This window comes from Glycine max, chromosome 20, assembly GCF_000004515.6.
Source record: "Glycine max cultivar Williams 82 chromosome 20, Glycine_max_v4.0, whole genome shotgun sequence".
In the NCBI taxonomy this organism is placed as follows: Eukaryota; Viridiplantae; Streptophyta; class Magnoliopsida; order Fabales; family Fabaceae; genus Glycine; species Glycine max.
In genome coordinates this window covers 34,129,307-34,156,204 of record NC_038256.2, presented here as the reverse complement: position 1 = coordinate 34,156,204, position 26,898 = coordinate 34,129,307, and the positions used below count along the sequence as shown (strand labels likewise).

Sequence of the window (26,898 nt, the reverse complement as noted above, 5' to 3'; positions counted from 1 at the left end):
GATATCAGGGGAATGAACGTCAATCTTGTTCCTGTCTACAAATTTCCACCTTTTCTACTTTTCTTAAAATCTACTATTGACTAATTTATATTTTTATGATGACGAGAAATCATAATTTTTTTTTTTTGTGAGAGAGAAATAATAAAGATAATTCAATCAAAATCACTCTTTGCGTAAAAGGAATCATACCATATTTAAAGATATGCCGTCCGCTACAAGATTACATTGCAGAAAAGGATAGAAAACAAGGCTCCAAATATGACATATTTATCTCTCTTAAGTTATAACACTACGCCAGCCCCAGCCCGCATGGGAAATGACTTTTATTTTTTTGAAAGGGCATGGAAATGACCTGTTCATATAATTTTCCTTTCTACATAAAAAAATCACTACACGAGCACTGCATTCAAGCAAGTCTCTATCTTTGGAGGCTCTCCCCTGACTAATTCAATTAATCTTTTTGCCACTGAGATTTCATCCACTCGATTTGTAAACCCCATAAACTTTATCCGTTTTAGATGCTCCAATTTTGTACTATATTTAGTTGCTTGCGTTAAACATGAATTGGACCGTGGAGCCGAATAACTTGTAGAATCATTCTGCACCCATTCGGTGATAAAAAATAAAATAAAAAGTTAGAAATTAAAGTTTAGAAACTATATAAAAACAAGAGCATCAATTACTTCCAAGCATGAAATTAACCTACCGTCACAAAAAGTTGCTCCAAAGCAGGGCATAATTTCAAAAAGGAGACTAAGGCTTCCATGCTATTTTCACCCCTATGGTTGTGAATCCACCATAACTCTCTTATTTTATAGAATATGAAGTTCCCACTTGGAGAAATCGATGGCCATATCAATGCCTGCAAGAAAAACCCTTCTGTAGTTAGTAAAATTGTGTATAACAAAAAATGAGACATTCTAAATTCAAGTCACTACCAATATATATATATATATATATATATATATATATATAGTAAACAGTGCATGCATTCACATTTACATTATAATTTTTCATTGTTGATAAGTTATTATAATCTCTTGTTGTCAGTGCATAAAAATTAAGCTCAAATTATAAATTGGCCAGGTATATAATTGCATTGAATCAGCAATAGAAGATGGGAAATTATAGAGAGAACATACCTGAAAAGTCCACTCACATAAAGTGAGAGCTTCACAATTCTTTATTGTCAACAGTGTTTGGTTGAAATCTTGAGCCTTGAAGTCAGCACAGCTTGGTCCAAGTCTGAAATCAAGCATGGCATGGCTGAGGTTGAAATGGGATTCTGGCCAAATCTTTGGAAGAGGTCCATGAAGTCTGAACCTTTTAAGCTTAGAAGTTCTAAGATGGAGAGACTTCAACTGGGGGCAATCTAATATGGTTAACTTGTGAAGCTTTGATTCAGACTCAATGAACAAAGACTGCAACCCAGTGCACTCAACAATCATCAACTTCTCAAGATGCTCCAAATTTGAAACGATGGAGGAAACCAACTCACTAGTCAAATGGCTCACTGATTTCAAATAAAGCGTTTTGACTAAGAAAGTGGGGGGAACAGTGTTGAGATCTTTGTTGAACATGAACTTCAGTTCATATTGCTTTTTGAGGTCTTTGTTCCCACCACCAGGGAAATCAAGAAGAAGCTTACTGTTAGTTGCAATGGATGCAAAGAGTGCAGTGTCTTGATCGGCAAAGTGAAATTGAAGTTTGCGGGGATGTTTTAATGGATCTAGCTCTTCAAAACGAGACAGAAAACCAGCAACAACACCAGTTATGTCTTGTGTGGTTCCATGTCTGACAAGGACTTGGTTCCATAGGTCTCTCCACCTAGTAGATATGAGGCTGGTTTCTAGTGCTGATTCATTTGGCAGAAAAGAAACTATGCAGCTTAGAACTTCATCTGGCAAATTGCTAAACAGATCCTCCATTGGAGAGTCTCTAATTAATGTTTCTATAGTGGATGAGAATGGATCTTGAAAGAGAAGGGTATGTGGTTTTATATATAATTATAAGATTTGAAGACTCGGAATTGATGTGGCTATCACAGCTATGAATTAAGGGGATATTTTTTTCTTAACCTTCATCAGAGGAAAGAGTTAGACTCTGACTAATTCAGAAGTCTGACAAAAAATCACATATATATATATGATTGTCTTATCTTGGCGTTTATTTTTCATGTTGAATTCAATTCTAAGGACCAACTCTATGCGTTTGACGTTATTTACTATTTCAATATCGTATCTTATGAGACTGAATAGGTTTGAACATGATATTATAATGGCGCGTCTATGTCTATGATAGTGTGGGTGTGGGTATTCCACAACCTGACATAATGCTTATTTTATTTTCAAAGTCAATGATCTTCAAGAGGGAAGGTAAAATAACACAACTGAAAATGAACTCTGTCAATCCGTTTAGATTCTATTGAACAAACATGTCCATATTGATAAAGGGAATTCTAAAAAATTAAAACTAAAAAATAAAAAATTTCATTCTTTCGTTTGACATCTAAAAGTTTCATTCATTCAGTTTTTCACTGCTTAATATAGAGAGCATCATATTACATCCGTAGATAAGGGAGAAAAACATTCTAGAAATCACTATTTGTAAGGGGTTCTTGACCATCGTCACCGATAAAGATATTATCATAGAGAATGGCAGCAGCAGCTGAACCAATGAATGGGCCAAGCCAATAGACCCAGTGATGAGTCCATGACCAGCTAACCACAGCTGGCCCAAAAGACACTGCTGGGTCCATGGATGCTCCATCAAAAGCCCCACCACCCAAGATGTTGGCACCCACTATGGACCCAATTGCTATTGGGGCAATAACACCCACATTCCGGGAATTGCTTGGGGCACCCAACATTTTTTCTTAGGCACCCAACAATTTATCAAAATACCGAAAATACCCATATAGGTATTTTTGGTTATAAATAGTAAGTTGAGTTTTTCATTTCTGTAGTGTTATTTTTTTTTGCAAAATTTCCGTCACTCAGTGTAAGTTGCTTTCGTTAAGGGCGGTTTAAAAACGTATTTGATCTCCGATGGTGTACGTGCGTTTGTGAGGAGTATACAGTGAATTTTGGTCGGTTTTTGTTATCGGAAAAGGAGAGGTAAGCAAAAAAAAAATGATATGCACATACGGATTAGCGATCCATATGATCCATACGAATTGCTGATCTGTAGGTACATAAATTTTTTTAAAAATTGTGAATATTTTAAAAATAATTTTTTTGTAATAACAAAAATCCGTAAATAAAAAAAATTTAGCACTGATAAAAATATGAATTTTGTGATATTGTGGTATAAACAAATGTATTTAGTAATTAGATTGTTAAAAATATTATAATATATATAAACTTTTTTAAAATTAGATTGCTTAAATTTTAATTTAGTGATTAATTAAAAATAATTTAATTCAAAAATATGACCAAATTAATTACTAAAAGATATTGTTTGTAGCTAACTGGTAACTAACAAAGGGATAATATTAGACATTATAAAACAACTATTATATATAAGAACATGATTGCAAAAAATTTATGATCAACACATGATAAAACAACTATTATATAACTAACAAAGGGATAATGTTCATAAGTCATAATAATGTTCCTAATAATTAAAATATTCAATGTTCCAAGTCATAATAATGTTCATAAACATGGCCAAAATAACACATGGTTAACAGTCGGATCAATGAATTCAAAGACAATTTCCATGCTAGCTTTCAAGGACAGAGTTTCACAAAAATATTTTCATCCAGCTCCAATTTTAAGTGTCTTTCTCCAGTGATTGAACACAAGTCGACATTCTGCAACGTCCTCCAAATGCAAATGAGTCCAGCCTTTGTCTTTAAGAAAATAATACATGGTACTTGGAACGTTCTGATATTAAGAAGAATGTTATGTCAACAATTTATGAAATTTAAAACTTGAAAGATAAACAATTGCTGAGAACTAAATTAGAAAGTTGCTTACCAGACTGTTGTAGGTAACGGAGTGAGATACACCTTGAAAGTGACAGAATTTGGCACTTGATGGTATAATGAGTGTCACCTTGGGAATGATTTTGGCCGGCTATTACTCTTGAATATGGTGAGAAAGAATACACTCTTACTATAATGAGTTAACGATATTTGATGATCTCCGGTCAGGTGATAAAAATCTCTTAGTGCTGTCCACCCTGCTATAATGGCTGGTTTGTCCAAATCTTGGTTGTAGACAACGGTATGGAAATTTCCATTCTTGCCAATGAAATGCCATAAGTGGTCAAGTACGTCTTTTCACCTCACAGTAAATGACATACTAACTTCACCCGTAAATCTACATTTGATATAACAAAATAAGGTTGGTTAGTTACACAAAATAATATAATAATGATATGTTAATTAAATAAAAATGAAGATGACCTAGTCCTTGGTGTTAACGGTGTTTAAGATAGTATTTGGTGGAACCACGACCTTCAGCATGATCTTGGCCATTTCGCTGCATTGTTTGTGCTTTTCATTTGTTAATTTTGACATAATTAACATTCAAGCATGATATAACAAAATTGGCATTCAAACATAATTAACATTTAAGCTAACTACAAACATGTCACATATCTAAATAAACGTATCAATATGAAAGGTAAACATTCTTACTAGGTAGAGTCACAAGAACCATATCTAGTTCCTCGTTGATGGTGCTTAACCGTGATGGCAGTGGAGTAGAGCCTGATAATCTGAAATATATTTGAAATTTTGGTCAGCAATCTGAAAGGTCCGTAAGGTGTCTATACTATATTATTTTCAATTTTTAAAATTTACAAAAAATCATACGAATCACTGATCCATATGATTCATACACTAAAAAATAACTAAAAATTAAAAGAAATCATATGACACTAATTTTTTTTAACAAAATCACTAAAAATAAAAAAAAACTAAAAGAATAACTACAAATTTTTTTAACAAACATAACACTACTTAAAATTTTTTTTAAAAAAACCATACGGATCAGTGATCCGTATGGCCAAAACACTAATTAAAATTTAATAAAATACAACAATTTTTTTTACCATACATAATGACATTTAAAAAATTTTAAAAATAAGTCACAAGAATTTTTAAAAAAATAATTTTAAACTTAATTTTTAGATTATTATTTTTAATTAATAATTTTTTTAAAAAAATCTCATACGGATCATTGATCCGTTTGGTAGTACAAATTTTAAAAATAACTCATGAATTTTTCTAAAAATATTGCAACAATTTTTTTTAAAAAAAATATCATACGGATCACTGATCTGTATGTAAAAATTGTAAAAGAATTTCATTTTTTTATATTGAATTAATAAAAAAAATTAAAAATACCATACGGATCAGTACCACAACACAAAATAAACTTTTTAAAAAACATTAACAAAAATTTACCAACAATAAAAACAATAATTATTTTTAATAATAACTAATTCTTTTTACCAAAAATAATTTTAAAAAGTAAATAAAACCTATATGGATTGGTAATCCATATGGGTCATACGGATTGGTAATCCGTATGTACCATATGGATTACTAATCCGTATGACCCATACAAATTGATGATCTGTATGGATTTTTTCTAGCAACAGGCCATTTTTTCCTGCAAAGTTTAAAAAAAAAACAAAACCAACAACAACAAACACCAAAAACCAATAGCATAGAACAATACAATCATGCAACAACATCATAATAGCAAATAATCATTCAACATAGAGGAAAAACTGCTATAAAAGAGAAGGGACCACTTACCTTGAAGAAGATTATCCAACCAAGGAGAAGAAGAACTGCTACGAAGACCAACCCGAACCACAGAGGAAGATGAAGGATGTGTGGCACAGGAAGAACCACGAACACCAACCATGAACAAAAACAGTGACAGGAAGAAGCAGTGTCGTAGGAAGAGGAAGAGGAAGAAGAAGCGTCATAGGAAGAGAAAGAAGAATGAAGAAGCGTTGTACTGTTGTTGTGTTTATATTATTATGGTGAAGGACATTTTTGTCATTTCACCCTAAGTGTTGGGTGCCCCAATAAAAATGTTGGGTGCACCAAGTAACGACCACACATTTTCTTTCTTTGGGTCCACTCTTGTGGCATAAACTGTGTATACCAAACCAAAAGTCATCACAATCTCAAAAATTAGTGCATTCCACACTGACACACCAGAAGACAACGACAGATGTTTCCTGTCCAACACAAATAAAGTTAGAATCAAATTCAATCCTGAGATGGATATTGGAGATCATTTGCACCCGTCATTTTTAAAACAATTATATATAAATACAATAATTTTGTATATTTTATTCCCTTTAATTTTGTATATTTAAACTTCTGTTCTTAGTTTTTTACTCATTTCATGATAATAATTATTATTTTTTATTTTTTAAATTAATTATCCTCTGACTTAGGCTCATCCGTTATGTAACATCCCAATTTTTCGTAAATAAATTTAAAAAGCTTTTTAGTAATAAATAAATAAATAAATAAATATAGAGCAAATAATAGGCTGAGTACCCTAGGTATAAATAGTTATGTTAAGTCAGCTGCCTCCTTTTGGCCTCATTTTCGTTTTTCCCCTTCTCCTCTCAAAACCCTTTCTTTTTCCCGCAGCCCACCAAACCAGTCTCAGAAAAACGACGATCTCGAACCTGTTCACCGTTGGATCGTCGTGAAATTTGAGTATCATGTTCGCAACACAATTCCGAGCATTCTCACCGTTGGGAATTTCGATATCATGTCTGAACTGAGAGAAAAACCCTTCGCATTGTAGCCTTTTTCTTTCCCACAGAAACCCAGAGCTGTCTTGGTAAAACTACGATCCCGGTTTCGTTAACCGTTGGATTATTGTGAATTTTGGATATGTTGTTCGAAATTCAATTCTGCACGCTTCCACCGTTGGGATTTGCGAGATAATATTCGTGGAGGGAGAAAAAGGAATCGTATGAAGACAGTACAAGTGGAGGTTTCAATCTCTTCTCCGTCTCTCTGACGTTTGAGAATTCTATTGGAGCAGTCGGATGAATAATTGAAAGAATTTTCGGGAACCGCTAGAGATGTTGCTATCGCTGGCTGAAGACACGTGAGCCCGCTTAGAGGTAAGTGATGAGTTATTCACAGTTGGGGATTAGTGAGAACATGTGTAGGGATCCTTAGAGGATTAAATTGGGATTTCATTTTGGAATGTTTGTTAAATTGCAATTTTTCCTTTATGATTATAAATAAAATATTGATGTCCTGATGAAAATTGCTTGATAAATTGTGCTCTTGATATTTGTATATTTGGACCTATGATTTGGATATAATTGTGTAATATTATTTGAGGGGTTTTAGTTCTCATGTTGTGATAGTCTTTTATATAAATTGTTATATTGAGGATATGAAATGATAATTTAAATTGTGAGTATGTGATGAATTGTAGAATAACATGTTGCTTTGAGATTATAATATTGTTATTGAGATTGAGTATAAGTGTAAAGTTGAACATGTGTTAATTTGTGAGATACGTGTAAACATGTGATGGTGGATTGTGACACTATGAGATGTGAAATTGTGAATGAGTTCTAGTTGTGGATAAGTGTGTAGTTAACACTTGATGTGAAATTACTTGTGTTGTAAGCTATGAATTGTACAATATCCGACCAGCGTTATCTTGAGAAAAGCGTTGATGCGCAGTGTTAAAGAGAAAATGTAGGTTTCCTATTTAGGAACCAGTGTTAAATCGTAGCGCAATTGTGTTGAACGTGTTTAAAACACGAGTGTAAGGTCGTGGGTATTGTATAATTCATGAGCAGTGTCTGCATGTAAAAAAAATTATTCTAGGGGTTGGACCTGAATCAGGAGGGAGAGGCCCTGACGGACTCTTCAGAGTGTAGGCCTTGGGGGTCACCGGGTTTGAGTGCTCCTTTAAGCCTATGCTGATCTCATATGGTTGGAGCATTCTCGCAAAACATCGTGACCCTGACTGGTCTCCCTATGATCTTACTTAGTGAGAGTGACTTGACAAACCCATTGTGGGGTGTGTCTTGTTATGTACTCCTAAGCGCCCCAGGGTGGTTTTTCACTGACATGGTACCACATTGCATATAAAATTGAGTCTTAGCATAACTATTGCATATGCTTGCTAATTGATGTGTTATTATATCTTGATCGAAGTGTGGAATTCTTGTGTAATGTGATTGATAATTGAAAAGTGAATTTTGAATGACGAAGTGGTGAAGTTACGTGAGCTATGTTTAAGCAAGTGGTATCTCATTTATATAATATATATATTTAATTGTCTTGTTTCTCTATTAGCTAGGAATGTGATAACTCACTCCCTGTGTGTTGTTGTGTTTGGATCCTGTGATGATCTTGAACTTGTGTTCGGGGGAGCAGATGAATAGGTGGATGACTATGAAGAACCTCATACTAGAGGACACGGGAACACCATGCTCTGATAGGATGTGACATTAGGATATAGGTTCTATATTAATTGTATGAGACTTATATGACTTTCTTTGAGTCGAGATGACTTTATTATTTATTTGGAAAAGTTTGAATATGATGTAGAAGAAAATGAATGTGAGCCTTTTACCCATTTGAAAAGCTTGTATTTAAAAATGTTTTAAAAATACTTTTAATTAATATTTGAATTTTTATTCCTTTATTAATATATATGTGAGGGGTAGAGGGTGTCACACGTTACATATTGATATGATATGAGTGTTTAAAGCTTAAGAATGGATGGTTTACCATTCCACCACTAGAAAAATTGAGAAGAATGCAAGCAACAACTGAACCCACCAAATGTGCAATCCAATAGAAAATACTTCTCAAGAGGGTTATGTTTCCTCCTATGAAAGCACCAAATGTGACTGCAGGGTTGATATGACCCCCATAAATGTTCGCTCCCACAGCAACCGCCACAAAAAGCCCATATGCATGAGACAATGATGCAACTAAAAGACCACCAGGAGTTGCAGGTCCATTGCCTATAAGTTTGCCTGCCACAGTACCCAACAACTTGTCACCAAACATGCCATAGCATCCTAAAATTCTCAGTGCTAGGCATCAAAGAAAAATAACAATAGAGCCTATAAGGAAAAATCATTTTTAGTATGACTTTTAAAGTTTTTTTAATATGTTTTGAATATAAAATATTTATCGATTTTGTCGATAATTAATTTTTGTTAGAGAACTTGATTTATCATTTTTGGTAGGATTTTTTCCTCTCAATCATATATTTTCCATCTAAAAGACTTAACTTCAAACTTAAGAAAATCAGCAACATTCGGATCAACAACTTATTTATTAAAAGTAATTATTATGAAAGTCAAAGAAATAACACTTATTATTTATCCATAAAAATTACAATATAAAAGTCATTTCATTCAATAACAATAAATAGATGTGTTTTATAAAAAAAAATTAATTATCTATTTAGTCCATATAATTTTCAAATTTATTCTTTTTAGTCCCTGTAATTAATAAGTTGATTTTTTTAGTCTCTGAGATTTAATAAGTGGATACTTTAGTCCTGAAAAATCCACTTATTAACCATAGAAATTAAAAAGAATAAGTTTAAAAACTATAAAAATTAAATGAATAATTAAAAAAACAATAAATAGATATGGAAAGAGAGGAAAAAACACTTTAGGCTCATGTTGAAAATGGTAAGTATTGTTAGTTGTGCTAACTGATTTTTTAACTTATATTGGGACAAAAATAAATCTCTTAAGTTCTAAAACACTTAAAAAACGAGTAAATGGAATTATGCAGGGTACTCACTATAGGCCATGCCAGAGCCTTGTCCTGCAAAGACAAAAATGAGCATAGAGAAGAGCTCTGCAAATGCTGCTCTGATTGCAGCAGGATTGCTAGCCTCTCTAGGCGACACAATTGCAATTCTATCGATTGCCATTAGCTAAGGAATCAGAATCTACAGAAACAGAAGACTGTGTGCTTGTTTGTTTTCTGGTTTGGTTAAGAGTTACGACTTAGGAGTGAGCATAAAATTGTGAGAGCTTTGTTTGCTCTTCAAATAACAAAATTAACGGCTAAGGAAACGGTCCAGATCCAATTGTTACCCGGTAATACTCTGTACATGTTGTGCTAGCCTGCAGTTAAGGAATACGGAAGGAAGGGATCTTCATGGAGTCACTTATTTGTGATTTGATTGCTATAATTGGCACTAGTTTTGCCACATTTGTGGCTGTGATTTGATGCTGATCTAACTGCATGGTAGATCAAATCAATGGATTAATTAATTAGTACAATTTATCTTCTTCATAATCTATGTGCATGTATAATTGGTCCCCTCGGTCATGGCCTGATTCAAATTGACAATGAAACTTAACAATAGAGATAAATTGAACGGGTTACAATATTAGGAGTAAATTGTTAATTTAGTCATCAATTAGAATGCCATTAGGACGGAGGTATGGATTTATTGTTCAAGTCAGCCAATAAGTAAATTGTTGTTTTTTTTATTAACAACAATCATAATCATTCAGTTCAAAATTTAATCACATATAAAGTTCTTCATTTCTCTCCAATAATATATTCTAGGATAATCGAACATATATCATTTCCCATAAAATTAGGATATAATAACAACTAAATTACACACATTAGATATTATATCTTTTTTATCATTAGCCTGAATCACCACTTAAATCTATTATCAATATTTGAATTCAACCCACTTTAATAACTTGAGCTGGTTTAGTATGACTACAACACCCTATTGCACATGTCCACGTAGACACGTAGTTTCAACTTTCAAGCACCAAGCTACCATTAAGTTATCAAAAGTTCATACTTAATACATTATTTTTTCACCATTATTATTATTATCATTGATTTTCTGGTATTTATATTTTTTTTTAAAAAAATTAATTCAGCCCAATTTGTTTTTTTAAAGGACTTGGGCTGGAATACTTTTGAAACAACCTTGTTCAGAACCATTTCTGGGCCAGCCCACTCCCCCTCAACTCAGATTGTGGAATAGCATTATCCCAACTCAGAAACAAATATTGAAGGTTTCATTGTGATATGACCACATGCTCCTAGCCACATCAAAAGGCCTAAATTCTATTATCCAGCAAACACTATCTCAATAGTGAAGCTCTAAACCACTGCCAAGTATGGTAGTTTCTTCGTGCTCTTTGAGCTGGATTTCACCTTGCTTATCCCATAAGGTGTGCGTGTTGATCATTTTTTTTCTTTCTTTATTTCATTCAGACACTGTTCTTTATACACACACAGCTCAGGTACACGTACTCTACTTTGTATTGTTTCAGCTAAACTTGCCACATACAAATTGTTTGCCTCGCAACATTGCAACTTCATCTTCCAACACTGTCTTTTGTGAATTGGACACAACCCCCAGCGGAGAAAGTAAGAACTTAGACTGAATTTCCTTGTGCAATAGTGCTTGAAAATGTGTTCATTTGAAACACAGCAAAATTAATGATAATCAAGATTCAGGGATCAATTTCCCTTCAAAACAAGTATTTCAATGTCTGTGCTAGTTAAGAATCACGACTCAGAAGTATCTATCTTCAATTCTTTATTAAATCTTCATAATAAATTCCTCTCTGCTGAGTTCACTGTGCATTTGGAAAATTAAATCATTTCCTAGTTATGATTTTGGTGAAAAATGAGAATAGGATGATAAACAAAGTTATCTTGCCTGGTACTGGATTTTGCAAGAATTTATCTCATCTCCTTTATGATTTTCAGGTCATTGCCGGAGAAGACCGCTACTGTTAGGCATTGGAGCATTAACTGCAAATTTACAACCAACAAATTTGGTCTTTGCTCAAGGTATTCATGTATGCTGATGTGGTCATATTTTTTGTGTTATTAAGTTTCACTTCACAAAAAGGATCCTTGTTCGTATGTAAAACTGAGAGACTAGTCATGATCTTCTGAAATTTTGGAATTCCATTACTCTTGGTCGTGTAGAAAAACCAGACAGATACCGAGCTTTTGTGGACTATGAAGATGGGTATTCTTACGTATATCCCATTGATTGGAAGGTAAGAAATAAGAATCATATTAATCTCACAGAAATTCTAGTTACAACCATAAAATTTCCTAGATGTTTGAATGTATCTCCCCCTAGGAATTTGACTTCAGGGCTCATGATTCTGCATTCAAAGACAGATATCTACAGTTACAGAATGTACGGGTGAGATTTATACCAACCGAGAAGAAAGACATCCGAGATTTGGGTCCTATGGAAGAGGTGATGCTGCAAAATTGTGTCCTAATGTTCTATAAGTCTAATTTATACTTAACCAGTTTGTATCTTAAGCAGGTTATATACGATTTGGTGAAACATAGATACGCAGCACCAAACCAAAGACCAACAATAAATGACATGCAGGAGGTTTCTTTTCACTTTATTTCTTCCTCAATGTTTTTTTCTATGAAATATATATCTTTGAATTCTGAATATATACTTACAACTATTTTTGAATTCTGAATGCAGAAAACCATAGATGGAAAACATTACTATACCTTTGAATATATACTTACATCACCAAATTATTCTAGTGCCTCCTTTGCAACAATTGCTATAGGAAATGGTTAAGTAACCAACCCAGTACCCTCTCCTATCTCAATGTGTCAGTTGCCTTCATAAAATGTTCTGTCATGGTCCCAATTCTACCTAACGACGTGTGCTTTTCACAGGAAGGTACTACACGTTAATTGTTGGAGCCAATGAAAGGCGATGGAAAAGATTTCGAGATCAGCTTAAAGTGGTAGCAGACTCCTTTAGGCTTCTTGACATCTGAAATGTCACGGGACAATGCAAAACATGTTTTAATTTGCCTACAGATCAAGTTTGAAATATTCGTATATCAGAGCAAAATAAGTTTTTACAAGTGAATGATATCTTCTACTATACCAATAGAACTCTCTTTTGTACATCGCATGCAAAGTGACTTTGTCTGTCATTTGTGGTGCAAACTCAATTCGTTGTTCCTCGTCTACTCTTACATTGTTCCACTGCTACTCCTTTATGGAGTATTTCGGTTGGGAAATTTTAGAAGGCTTTAATAAAAGATATTAATAAAACAAAAGATTTAAAATTTTGTAACCAACTTGCAAATATTGAAAGAGTATATTGGTCAAACAAGCCTTTTGCAAGACAGTACACATGTCACAATAATATTGATCATTCTACATGTACCAAAACATGTTTTACATAACATAACATGTAAACAAGGAAAAGCATAATTATTATATTGCGGCTTAGAATTCTGTGGGCTTGTTTGTATAGGCAGATGAAAATGAGGACTGAGGAGCAGTGGCTGAAACTGGCAAGTTCAATTACGCCGAACCATCTGCATCCCAGAATTGTGACAATTGTCCAGCATAGTTGGGTAGCAAAGGCCCACTGTGTTGAAATACAGAAAACCAGAAAGCCCAAACCCAGAAACCGCCAATAGATTCAGCACACAATCCATTGAATGCTCGATATAAGCCACCTTAGGATAAGGACACGTGGGAAAATTAAAAAAAAGAAGAAGAAATTATATAAATAGACACATATGTCACATATTCACATATGATATGAGTCACTCTTCTTAGTTATACTTATCCTTTCCTGAACCTTCTTGTGATCTCAAAGCTTAACGAATCAATCAACCGCTGACATGGCAGAAGAAGAAGAAGAACGCAGGATCCTGGTGGCCGTGGATGAAGGCGAGGAGAGCATGTATGCTCTCTCATGGTGCCTCAAGAACCTTTCTTTTCAAAATTCCAAAGACACCCTTATTCTCCTATACGTCAAGCCCCCTCGAGTCACTTATTCAGCCTTCGATGGCACAGGTATAGTTATAGGACTAACAAAAAATAAGCTTAGCTAGCTAGTTAGCTTGGTGTTATTTTGATTAATCAATTATGTGTTGTTGTGTGGTGTTTCTTAATTTTTCAGGATATTTTTTTGCCTCTGACATAACGGCTACCATGGAGAGGTATAGCCAACAAGTTGCCGATTGCGTCTTGGAGAAAGCCAAGAAATTGTGTAAAAATATTGAAAATGTACGTACCTATACCTACATTATCAATTAATTACTATAATCTTAATTTAGTTACATTACATATATGATGTATGTCCTCTCTCTTTTCTTTTTTTTTTTTTTCTTTTTGCTCTGTTGAGTTTCTGAATATTGTCAACGGGTGGTGTGGTTAATTAAGGTGGAGACGAGGGTAGAGAATGGCGATACAAGGGATGTGATTTGTCAGATGGTTCAAAAGTTGGGTGCTGATGTCTTAGTCATGGGAAGCCATGGTTATGGTCTCATCAAGAGGTGAGTGATGAGTCAACATACCCTTTTAATTAAATCAAGTAAGTGTTTAACTTCTCTATATGTAAATTGTAGTTTTAATTAATAAACTTTTGGATGTTGAATGGCAGGGCTTTCCTTGGAAGCGTCAGCAATCACTGTGCACAGAACGTGAAGTGCCCGGTTTTGATTGTGAAGAAGCCAAAACCAACCGCCGGAGAAACATAATAATAATAATACGAATCTAGTATTTACCAGCTTTGTTTTTATGTAAATAAATAAATAGACAAAAAAACAGTTTGCTTTTGTCGCCTATGTGTCATTTGGGTTGCGTGTGTTTTGTTCCTTTCACCTCGCAAAATATTAAACCTTAAAGGGTAAAGGGAAGACCAGGATGCATGCCCTTTTGATTTTGACTTTATTATTTTCTATTCAAAAGTTTCCTATTCGTTTGTTACTTTTTATAACTAGACATAGACATGTGTGATGCACACGTTTATAAATAATTTAAAAAATATTTAAATAAATAATTTGATTGATAAATAAAAATTAAAAATATAATTATTAATGATATTTTATATCATTGATGGTTAAATGAGTTTAAAAAAATTATGTATAAATTAAGATAATTTATATTTATTCATATATTTATAAGGAAATATTTTAAAATTGAAGTATGACTACTCAATTAAAGTTGAGTAACGTGAAGGTAAAAGTAAGTGTTATGCATAAATGTTATAAGAGTAATATAAGAATAAAGTGAAATTGACATAATAAAACACGTAGTGTGAAATATATATAATGAAAGGAAAATAATCTACCATAATATTAAAATACATAAAAATTATGCTAATAAAACTCTTGTTTAAATAGACTTTTTGTATTTATTTCCTTTTGCTAGGGACCTGGTGTTGAATTTTGTTTTCTTTGGTGTGCTTCTTTTTAAACTTTGAAGTATGATTGACTCTTTATTAAAGGATGTTAGAACAATTTGTTTATTCGTCTTTCTCCTTAATGGACTTTCGAAGATTGAATAAAATTCATTTGATGATGAAGATGCATCTTTTGACTTCTTGGATGCTTGTAGCTTGGAGCTTTTGCTTATAACAGATTTTTTTTCCACATTTTTCTTTAATGGACTTTCTTTTTCTTTTGATGATGAAGATGCATCTTTTGACTTGGATAGTTATAGCTTTGGACTTTGAGTTGTGTCATCTTCTTTATTTGCCTTTTTTCTTAAATGAGTTTGTGAGATTTCATAAAATTCTTCATCAGATGATAAATATGCACCTTTTGACTTGTTGGAAGAGGCAAAGTTGTGTTGCTACATTTGGACCTATTATTAGAATTTATGAAATTAAGGAGGTGAAATGAAATTTCATGAAGCAACATATATAATAAGTATGCTTATACATTAACAAATATGGAGATAAATAAATTAACAAAAATATATAATGACTTTATTTGTTAAAATTAGTGTATTTTAAGTTTCTGGGTGATACCTAATCGAGACTATTGTCCTCCAAGACAAAGGCGACATCAAAGGTTTGTTATTACATTAGCTAAAATTTCATTTTTGATGATCTATAGTGTTTATACTAACTTTTATTATGATTCAGGGTAATCTTACCAAGGGATAGAAAGTATAGGGATCGATCATGTTGTAGATCACCTTATGCATCAAGAAGCCGCAACAAAAGTAAGAGGTATAGCATAAGCAGGAGTTACAGTAGGAGCTTGAGCCAAAGTCTAGGCTACTCTAGGTGATTAACTTGATAACCATGGTGGTGGATGCGCTAGAAAATGCTTTAGTTTTCATATATGTATTTTGTTAGAACAAAAACAAAAAGAAAAGAGAAGGAGCATGGATACTAAATTGCATACAACATGATCAAACATGGTCTAATGTTATGATAGCATTAATACTAATTATAGACAAAGTGATTGTTACACATTTGCATTACACACTAATCAATTATAGTGCATGCTTGAGTCCAAATTAAATTATAGACAAAGTTACAAAATAATCATAAATTCACCTTTGATATAGCATATATTCCTAAAGTTACAAAATAATCATAAATTCACGTTTGACATAGGGTAGTGGAAGACCAATAGGCCAAACCAACAACTAAATATCAGCCACTCATGAAGTATTATATGCCAAAATATTAAAATTAGATCATATTAGCAAACACACCCATGATATTGTATATTCATTTAAAAGTAACATTTATGCAAGTTTTGTGTCATGCTAATCATGGTTAGGTTGTCATGGTAAAATATAATATAATGTACATTACCTTGCTATGAAAATAGAGGATAAAAAAATTGACACTCACGGCTCACTATAGTTAAATAATTTATTTGTATTATTATAAAAAAAAGAATAATTTAAGCTATATCAAATAGTTATAAGATGAGAGGAGATTAATTACTTGAAATAGGTGTTCCATCAAATTATTCTCATAACTACTCTCCCTCTTTATGCTTCTGTCATTGGCTAACCAAATGGTCAAACATCTCCTAGACCTTTGTCATGTTGGTCAATTATCTTAATATTGGGAAAAGATTGTGATATTTATAACCAACTCCTTGAAGTCTTTTTTTTTACCTATAGGCAATGAACAATTAAGCATATCTTATTTAAGTTAAAATTTATTCATAAATTGTGAAACACATTGTTTAACTATAAAGTTGAGTTAGAAAAAAACTTCCTTGTAGATTGTAGTTGCAAGTCTGTATTAAGAGCATTTTCTTCTAAAAGAGGAAGACGAGTGTTAAGTAACCATGATTGTATAATGTCCTTGGAAAAGGCAAAGTTGTGTTACTACATTTGGACCTATTATTAGAATTTATGAAACCTTTGTCACGTTGGTCAATTATCTTAATATTGAGAAAAGATTGTGATATTCATAACCAACTCCTTGAACTCTTGGAGATGAAATAAAATTTCATGAAGCAACATATATAATAAGCATGTGTATACAATAACAAATATGGAGATAAATAAATCAACAAAAATATATAATGACTTTATTTGTTAAAATTAGCATATTTTAAGTTTCTGGGTGATACACATTCAAATGTTGATCTAATGCCTTTGAGTTATACCTCTGACTCTTACGTTTACTTGTACTTATTTTTATTACTAGTTGTAGTTGTTGTTGTTGTTTTTTTTTTTTTGCAAACTGTTGTAATTGGTAATCTATACCAAATGTCACATTGTCGTCATCCAACCTTTTTTATTATTAATAGTCGACGTACTACAATATCTAGTAATTTTTGTTGAAATGAAGCCAACTAGGAAAAGTTAGAAATTTAGACAAGGGAAATGAAATGAAATGAAGATAGAATAAAAAATAAAAGGAAAGGAAATAAGAAGAGAAAAAAAATAGAAAATGAATGATTGTCAAGGACTAACAATATATTTTAAAATGTCTACATGTATCCCTAAAGTGAGGCAATGTGATTATTTAAACAAAGGAACATTCCAAAGACACAAATTCATCAACCTTATTAATTATGCCTAACAAAAGTTCACATTCACTTAAAATTATATAAAATACTAATAGTTCAACTTTCACACAAGTGAGTGTGTATGTGCATGTCTGTGCTTTTGGTTTTTGGCTTATAAAATGTCAATATTAAAGCAGAGGACATAAATCAACACTTATGTCTATTAGATTTAAATTTAAATTTCAATGACTAATTTGAATTTGAATTTCAATTTAATACAAAAAACAATTTGCATATGAAGAAATATAAATTGTTTACATACCATCATTTGGATGCACCTCTGTGCTAATCTCCTTCTTCTTTCCAAGTTATATTGTGCTTTTGTCGTGTCTACCCTCTTTTCATATTTTTGCATCTATCTTTTGAATATTTTTTAGCAGAATTATTTTTTACAACGGGAAAATCTATGCATCAGAAAAATAAATGTATCACAAAAGTGAAAATAAAAATCAACAAAACTCAGTATCAAAAGTCTTGCCTGTGTGTAGGACCAAAACTTTGAAGTATGCGATTGTGGAGAGGCTCTCACTATACAATGCAATATGCAATTAGGGGAGTGTCCTGTGATTCGGTCTTTCATGTGAAGATGCTTGCACATCCCCAAATTCATTTGACCGAGTTTTTGTCAAGTGTCGCGCGATTCAGAGGGTCTGACCGAGGTTTCATGGAGTGTCTGCGATTGGGAGAGTGTCCTGCGATTCAGTCTTTCATGTGAAGATGCTTGCACATCCCCAAATTCGTTTGATCGAGTTTTCGTCGAGTGTCACGCAATTCGAAGGGTCTGACCGAGGTTTCATGGAGTGTCGTGTGATTCGGGGTTTGATGCGAAGAGGCTCACACAACCCCAAATTCGTCTGATTGAGGTTATCATTGGTTGCCATATGTGATTGGAGGTCCTACGATTCGGTCTTTGATGTGAATATGGTTCATGAAATACTGCTGCTATAGCATCATCATCATAATCGCGAACGTATAATCTCTAATATTGACAAAAATCTGAAGAAAGTGAAACGCGAATGAATGAAGCAATCAAATTTTAGAAGATTCTTCTGCGCTGAAGATCTGGGAGAGGACAAAGTTGTATGTGAAAAACCTTGAGATGAAGAGCAGGTACGTAGAAGGGAATGCAGAAGACTGGGGCATTTGGAGGTGAGTATCACTCAATTGAAATGTATTGTATAGGATTTTGGAAGATTGTGAGTATCACTCAATAGAAGAATGCTCTTCTTCTTCCACATCATCATTTTCACTTATGTGGCAACGTAATATGGAATAGCTCAGCTTTTATATATTATAAATAGATAGATATGTACTCCATGTTGAACCATTGAATATTGATAATGCTTATAAATCATGATAAAGTGAAATTAAGTGAAGTAAAGAATAAATAGATGAAAACATTTAATATCGATTGAAGGTCACTACTTAGGTGGATTATCCACCTGAAATGGATCATTATGGATTATTATTTTTAACCGTTGGATTAATTAAATAATATAAAATTATCCATACCTGATCTCGGTCTCCTCTGACAACTTTTCTCTAGCCATCGACATTTTTTTTTCTTTCTTTCCTCAGGCAGCCCTCCACTGACCCAAAACACACCACTGATTGGAAACTGGAATATATGATGCTCTCATCCCTCTCTTAATCAAACAATGGATCTATAAACAAAAAGAAACAATATCTTTCAAAAATAGGCATTACAAAAAAAATAATCGCCTAGCAGCAATATGATTCCCAAAACTAAACAACCTTGAATATCAAAATACATGCAATCAATACAGGTAAATTTTAGGGGAAAGCAGAGGAAAATGAAAAAAAAACACAAATTTTCATATCACCACCTACACCCATGATGAGATTTTTGAATTTGATTATTAGGGGTGAAAAGATTTAGAATTGGAGAAATATTTGGTTTTGCATTAGTGGGCATGCGCTCTTGAATTGCTTTCAAAATAATAAAAATAAGGGAAATGGAATTTTGTGGTTTTGATACAAATTAGTTGTGAAGAAATTGGGGACAAAAGCAATATGAACAATGGCGATTTGGGTATCAGGGGTGTTGCTTCACCGATTAATCAAGGAAGCCCATGAGACACCATGATCCAGTCGGTATTAGGGGTGTTCGAGGTATGGGTCATTTCCAAACTCAAGTTGATCCAAATCGATTTAAACAGTTTGAGTTGGATCATTTATGTATTTGAGTCAAAATTGAATCGAATTGATCAAAATCGGTAATGTACAAGTTGAGTCACGGGTTTAGATTTATAGATCCGTTGACCGTTGAACCGATTCGTGAACCCGTAATTAAAATATAAATTTTACTATTTATATATATATATATATATATATATATATATATATATATATATATATATATATATATATATTAAAAACTAAAAAAATAATTTCACAATCAAGAAAAGTATGGTAATGCATGATTTCCTTTCATGCTTTTAATAAAATAGTAACAATTTAATAAGCTTGGGGATAAATCCACCTTATCACCACAAGCCAAGAACATGTGATCAATGTTTTTTTATATAATTAAAATTTATGATAAATAACTTATATTGTAATATAAGATTAATTTTAACAATGGATACTTTTTTAAAAAAATATTGAAATTAAACTTTAAAAAAAATGGAAAGGATAGGTTAAAAGAGATAAGAAAAATCCATAAAAAAAATATTAGTTGAAGATTTTTTAAAATAAAAATACTTTCGTTAAAAAAATACTTCCGATAAAAATATTAGTCTAATTATTATCCTATTTTTTCCTTATATAAAACAAGAACTAATTTTAAAAGATTTTCTCGGGATAAAATCAGAAACTTTTTTTTTCTTATACAAAGCTAAAATTTGAATTTAACCTAATTTTTGAATAGTTATAAAAATCATCCAAATCCAGACTAAAAAAGAGAACCCACGCTCTATTATGTTGTGTCGTGTCACAAGGACAAGACATGAAACTCCACCACAACAAGAGCAAGGACAACAACCTGAATCTCCACAAGCAAGTGACTGCTAGACCCCTTTCTAATGTTTGGGAACATTTTATTAAGAAGGAAGATGGTAGGGCTTATTGTAATATGCAACAGCTAGTTTTATATATGGAACCTCTAACTTGAGAAGACATGTGTTCCAACAATGTAAGAAAAACCCACACAGGCATGATGATAAAAGACAAAAGACAATTGTTTTTGGAAGCGACAGGGAGAGTGGCCCCAATAAAGTTCGTATGAAACTTGTTGATTTTAATAAAGAGCATACTCTAATAGCACTTTCAAAGTTTTTTGTGTAACAGTGGATAATGCAAGTGCTAATAACTTGGTTATTTCATATTTAGCTAGAGTATTGAGTGAGTGTTTTGGAATGAGCTTACTTTGTTGAATAGAGTTCATGAATAAGTGATGTTTTGTTCATATTTTGAATTTAATTGTTAGTGATGGATTGAAAGAAATTTACCTATCCATTAGAAAAATAAGAGCTGCATGTAGGTTTTTGAAGTATTCTCCAAGTAGATTTGCAAGTTTTAAGAGGTGCTAATGAAGTAAGTATATTCATTAAGGTCATGCTAATACTTGATGTACCAACTAGGTGAAACTCTACTTATTTGATGTTAGATGTTGCTGAAAAATATGAGCATGCATTTTATCGCTATGAGTATGTTGAGGCTATGTATGTGTTAAATCTCATATATAGTGAAGGGGAGGGATGTCCAAAAGAGATTGGTTGGCAACGTGCTCGTGTTTTTATTAGCTTTTTGAAGACTTTGTATGATACAAATATTTCTTTTTTGGGTCATTGCATATTACTGCTAACACTTTTTTTAAGAAGCTGGTTAGTATTCAAAAATCACTAAATAAGGGGAGGCATAGTGATGACTTAGTGATACAAAAGATGACAACAAATATGCAGTTAAAGTTTAACAAATATTGGGAAAGTGGTGGAATTAACTACTTTTTGCTTGTTGTTATTTTTCTTGATCCTCGTTATAAATGTGAGTACATTCGATTTTGTTTTAATCGTATGTATAGTGTGGAGAAGAGCATGGACATGATGAAAAAAATTGAAAGACCTCATTCACAAACTGATTGAGCAATATGTACTAGAGCATCCAATTTCTCATTCTAGTAGCAATTCAGCCAATCCTAGTACATTGGCTTAAAACATGGCCTCACAGCATAATGATGACAAAGGTGATAAGGGTGATGATTGGGATGATGAATTCAGAATGAAAATGAAGAAAAAGTAGGGTGAAGTGCAAAACAAAGAGTTAGAAAGGTATTTGGAGGATGATGTTGAAGATGACCATGCTAAGTTTGACATTTTGAATTGGTGGAAATTGAAAGCATCCAAATATTACATTCTTTCCTGTATGGTTAGAGATATATTGGTTATTCTTGTATCTAATGTATCATCTGAGTCTGCATTTAGTACAAGAGGTAAAATTCTAGATTCATTTCGTAGTTCCTTGAGTCCTACTATTGTTGAAGCTCTCTCATTTATGCCCAAAAATGGCTTAGATCTACTAGGCAAAATGTTAATGACTTGCAAGTTGAAATAAATGAAGTGAGAAAGATTGAATCAAGTGTGTAATCTCTTATTTCATTTTTTATATTTGTATAAAATATCAATTAATTTTTGTGGTAATAGGGTTATGTTTAAATTTTTAAAGTTGTTTGGTTTGACTTTAAATACTGCGAGTGTTGAGACTCCAAGTGTTGGAACTACTAGTGTTAAAACTTCTTAAAGTATTACATTCAGGTACATTGTGTAGAAGCAAAGCTTTATGATGAATCAAGAATGATTCAAAGATGTTTTGATGATAACAAAGATGATAACAAAAGATGATGACAAAGGTGATGACAAAAAGCTCAAAGGTCAATCAAATAATGAGTTCAAGATGTTCAAGATAGAATCAAGAACACTTCAAGATTCAAGAGGAAAGTTGAATTCAAGAATCAAGAACCAAGATTCAAGAGATCAAGATTCAAGACTCAAGAGGAAATTTGAATTCAAGAATCAAGAATCAAGATTCAAGAGATCAAGATTCAAGACTCAAGATTCAAGAATCATGAAAAGGCTTAATCAAGATAAGTATGAAAAGGTTTTTTCAAAAACTGAGTAGCACATGGATTTTTCTCAAAACATGTTTACCAAAGAGTTTTTACTCTCTGGTAATCGATTACCAGATTATTGTAATCGATTACCAGTAGCAAAATGGATTTGAAAAAGTTTTCAAACTGAATTTACAACGTTCCAATTAATTTCAAAAAGTTGTAATCGATTACAATGTTTTGGTAATCGATTACCAGTGTCTTTGAACGTTGAAATTCAAATTCAAATGTGAAGAGTCACATCCTTTCACATAAAAGCCTTGTGTAATCGATTACACTGATTTGGTAATCGATTACCTGTGATTATTTCCGAATAAATCAAAAGATGTAACTCTTCAAATGGTTTTTGACTTTTTCAAATTGGTTTTAAGTTTTTCTAAAAGTTATAACTCTTCTAAATGGTCCTCTTGGCCAGACATAAAGAGTCTATAAAAGCAAGACTTTGATTTGCTTTTCAATGCACTTTTTCAATCAATCTTATACAATCCTTTACAAGCCTTGAATCTCTTTGAACTTCTTCTTCTTCTTTGTGCCAAAAGCTTTCCAAAGTTTTCTGGTTTTCTAAACCTTGAAAACTTGTGTTATTCATTCTTTTCATCTCTTCTCCCTTTGTCAAAAAGAATTCGCCAAGGACTAACCGCCTGAATTCTTTTTGTGTCTCTTTTCTTCCTATTCCAAAAGAACGAAGGACTAACCGCTTGAATTCTTTTGTATCTCCCTTCTCCCTTGCCAAAGAATTCAAAACGACACAGTCTGAGAATTCTTTTGATTCTTCCCATTCCCTTATACAAAAGTGTTCAAAGGACTAACCGCTTGAGTATTCTTTTGTATCCTCATTCACAAAGTATCAAAGGTTTAACCGCCTGAGATCTTTGTCTTAACACATTAGAGGGTACATCCTTTGTGGTACAAGTAGAGGGTACATCTACTTGGGTTTGACTGAGAACAAGAGAGGGTACATCTCTTGTGGATCAGTTCTAGTGGAGGGTACATCCACTAAGGTTTCAAAGAGAACAAGGGAAGGTACATCCCTTGTGAATCTTTGCTTGTAAAAGGATTTTTACAAGGTTGAAAGAAATCTCAAGGACCGCAGGTCGCTTGGGGATTGGATGTAGGCACGGGTTGTTGCCGAACCAGTATAAAAACTCTTGTGTGTTTGTTTCCTTCTTCCTTACTCTTTTACTTTATATTGTGCATTTTAATTTTCGCTTTTACTTTTGGTTAAGTTTCTCTTCTACTCCTCATTCTCTTAACAACATAGTAAAAACCTTAGAAGAGTAAATTTTTTAATTAGTAAAGGTTTAAGAATAATTAATTCAATCCCCCCTTCTTAATTATTCTGAGGCCACTTGATCCAACACATTGTTGTTTGTTTCACCTTTTTTTTCATATTTATTTTTTCTAACATGTTTATAATAGTAATGGATTATAATTTGTTCATTTGTTTCAGCAAATCTGGTTGCAAGAAATTATTTTGTAAGAAATAATTGTGTTTCAAACTATTATAGTAAATGTTGTTGAAAAATATTTTATTTTAATTTGTATTAGTCAATTTTAAAATATTATGTTGATGGTGCTAAATGAATCAATTTTACTATTTTTAGATATTTGACAATATTGTGTTAATTGTATTGGATATTTGAAAGAATCATGATAACGAAAGCAACAACATGACAAATTATCAAGCAGTTTAACAAGGCATGGTTGGAAGATAATCAGTCCATAACAAGATTAACCGTCGATTCACTAGGAGACAATAATTTTAAATCAAGAAAGATCACTTATTCAGAATCAACAACAATTATTCCGAATGAATTCTAGAAACGAAAACATGAACACATTGTTCACACATATGGAGACGTCAATAATCACTTGATTGTGACAAAAACATCAGTAATCAAATTTTTTGACGTAGGCTCATAATACAAAGAATGAATTATACTCGGGCTTGCAAGTGTAATCAAATTACTTAACTTAAGCATGTAACACAAAGAATAGGTTGCACCAAAACGGGAAGGTACGGTCAAAATAGCATTCCTTATGAAATATATCTTCATGCAGGTCATTGAACTATAAGGCGCTAGCATCGCTACGAACAAGGAATCACAAACAACCATACAATCTTTTCAATTAAGGCAGAATGCCATACTACAAGCATACATAGAATTATAAGGTTCCTATAACAAGTATATAACATACATATAAGAAGTAAGAATTAAACAGTCACTAAGGATGTATTAAGGAATCACAAGTTTCAACAATCATGTTTATGATCACACACAAAGAAAAGAAAGGATTAATCGGCACATGTTAACACATCGATTAAACATATTCATTCATAACACACTTACAGGTTCAAGGTTCTTGATGACATTAGTATACACGTCAAGTTTTCAAGACCACTTGTATCACCTAACGGCTTGCCATGACATCCTACCGCACTTCACGAATTATAAAGATGGTCAGTCTCACAACTCGTGACTCAACAGTGGAATTATAGTATAGTAAACATTAAGGATGCAAGGCACAACACAAGCATTATTAAGTCTCATTTAATCATGCAGAATAAAATACAAATAATAATTCAAACATGCTCAACAAAAGTACTCATAAGTAATCTCACAGAGCGCACACCAGAATATGGTAAGCACATAACACACTGGCCGAAAGGTTCGACTTGCTTTGATACCACTAAATGTGACACCCTCTACCCCACACATACATGTACTAATAATAAAAGAAATAAAAATGAGAAATTAATTAAGCATTTTAAAACACATTCAAATAAAAACATTTCAAAAGGATAAAAGGCTAACATATACTTTTCTAACATCATAATAGAACTTGTCCAAATAAATAATAAAATCATCTCGGCTCAAAACAAGATCGTCCAAAACATGATGCAATTAATATAGAAACCCATGTCCCAATATCACATCCTATCAGAGCATTGTGTCCTGATGTCTTTCAACACAAGGTTCCTTAAAGCAATCTACCTAATCATCTGCTCCCGCAAATACAAAGTTCAAGATCATCACAGGATCCAAACACAAACAACACATGGGGAGTGAGTTATCACCTTCCTAACTAATAGAGAGACAAGACAACATGTAGATATATATATCATATAAACGAAATACATTTTACATAAACATAGTTCACGTCATTCCACTACTTGTTGTGTAACATCACATCTCAACACAACACGTCTTATTCATTTTCACATCATTGACATACTCAAGGATCAAAATATGATATCACTAAATCAATCAATATCGATCAATATACAAGCATTATGCAACAGGTACACTAAGACTCAATCCTATATGCAATGTAATACAATGTCAATGAAAAATCACACTGGGGCACTTAGGAGTACATAACAAGACACACCACACAATGGGTATGTTAGGTCACTCTCATTAAGTAAAATCATAAGGTGACCAGTCAGGGTCACTCTGTTTTGCAAGAATGCTCCAACCATATAAGATCAACATAGGCTTAAAGGAACACTCAAACCGAGTGTCTTTACCCCCAATGCCTAGACTCCGAAAAATTCATTAGGGTCTCACTTTCCTGATTGAGGTCTAACCCCTAAAACAATTTTTGCACGCAGACATTGCTCATGAATTATACAATGCCCACAACCTCACACTCATGTTTCAAACACATTTAACACATTGTGCTACAATTTAATACTTTAGGCTCGTAACTAGAAATCCTACACTTTTCCTTTAACACTGCGCATAAACACTTTTCTCAAGGTAAACACCAGTCAAGTTATTGTATAATTCACAGCTCACAACACCAGTATTGTCACATCAAGTCTTAATCACACACTTATTCACAATCAAATTTCATGTCCACAATTTTAACATATCACAACGTCACAATCCACCATCACATGTTTACGTGTATCTCTCGAATCAATGCATGTTCAAATTTGCACT

At 32.7% G+C, this 26,898-nt stretch overlaps 3 protein-coding genes and 1 long non-coding RNA gene across 6 annotated transcripts; 2 read left to right on the top strand and 2 right to left on the bottom strand.

Moving 5' to 3' along the window:
• Positions 1–168: 168 nt before the first annotated feature.
• Positions 169–2,538, bottom strand: LOC100791457 (F-box protein At2g39490). The gene is made up of 3 exons (XM_006605761.4): positions 1,143–2,538; positions 707–862; positions 169–599 (listed from the first exon to the last, which is right to left on the bottom strand). Exons 1-3 carry the CDS (start codon positions 1,926–1,928, stop codon positions 390–392), a joined length of 1,152 nt encoding a protein of 383 aa, XP_006605824.1. The 5' UTR covers positions 1,929–2,538; the 3' UTR covers positions 169–389.
• Positions 2,539–2,590: 52 nt separating this feature from the next.
• Positions 2,591–9,923, bottom strand: TIP1-10 (aquaporin TIP1-10). Of its 2 annotated transcripts, XR_005890246.1 has the most exons (5): positions 9,791–9,923; positions 8,756–9,006; positions 6,429–6,433; positions 6,095–6,210; positions 2,591–2,844 (listed from the first exon to the last, which is right to left on the bottom strand). It is a non-coding gene; the product is annotated as an aquaporin TIP1-10 (long non-coding RNA). The 2 variants fall into 2 exon arrangements; XR_005890245.1 differs by lacking the exon at positions 6,429–6,433 and having other exon boundaries at positions 6,095–6,205; positions 8,749–9,006.
• A 1,132-nt stretch (positions 9,924–11,055) lies between these two features.
• On the top strand, positions 11,056–12,900 carry LOC100813624 (PsbP-like protein). 2 transcript variants are annotated; one of them, XM_006605323.3, is made up of 8 exons: positions 11,056–11,202; positions 11,305–11,401; positions 11,747–11,830; positions 11,972–12,045; positions 12,132–12,254; positions 12,327–12,398; positions 12,501–12,602; positions 12,704–12,736. In XM_006605323.3, the coding sequence occupies exons 1-7, from the start codon at positions 11,149–11,151 to the stop codon at positions 12,600–12,602; spliced, it is 606 nt and encodes a 201-aa protein (XP_006605386.1). In that variant the 5' UTR covers positions 11,056–11,148; the 3' UTR covers positions 12,704–12,736. The 2 variants fall into 2 exon arrangements, with proteins under 2 accessions (XP_006605386.1, NP_001239935.1); NM_001253006.3 differs by having other exon boundaries at positions 11,077–11,202; positions 12,501–12,597; positions 12,704–12,900.
• A 683-nt stretch (positions 12,901–13,583) lies between these two features.
• On the top strand, positions 13,584–14,720 carry LOC100813085 (universal stress protein A-like protein). The gene is made up of 4 exons (NM_001348654.1): positions 13,584–13,846; positions 13,953–14,059; positions 14,216–14,328; positions 14,436–14,720. The coding sequence occupies exons 1-4, from the start codon at positions 13,672–13,674 to the stop codon at positions 14,530–14,532; spliced, it is 492 nt and encodes a 163-aa protein (NP_001335583.1). The 5' UTR covers positions 13,584–13,671; the 3' UTR covers positions 14,533–14,720.
• The last annotated feature ends 12,178 nt before the right edge of the window (positions 14,721–26,898 follow it).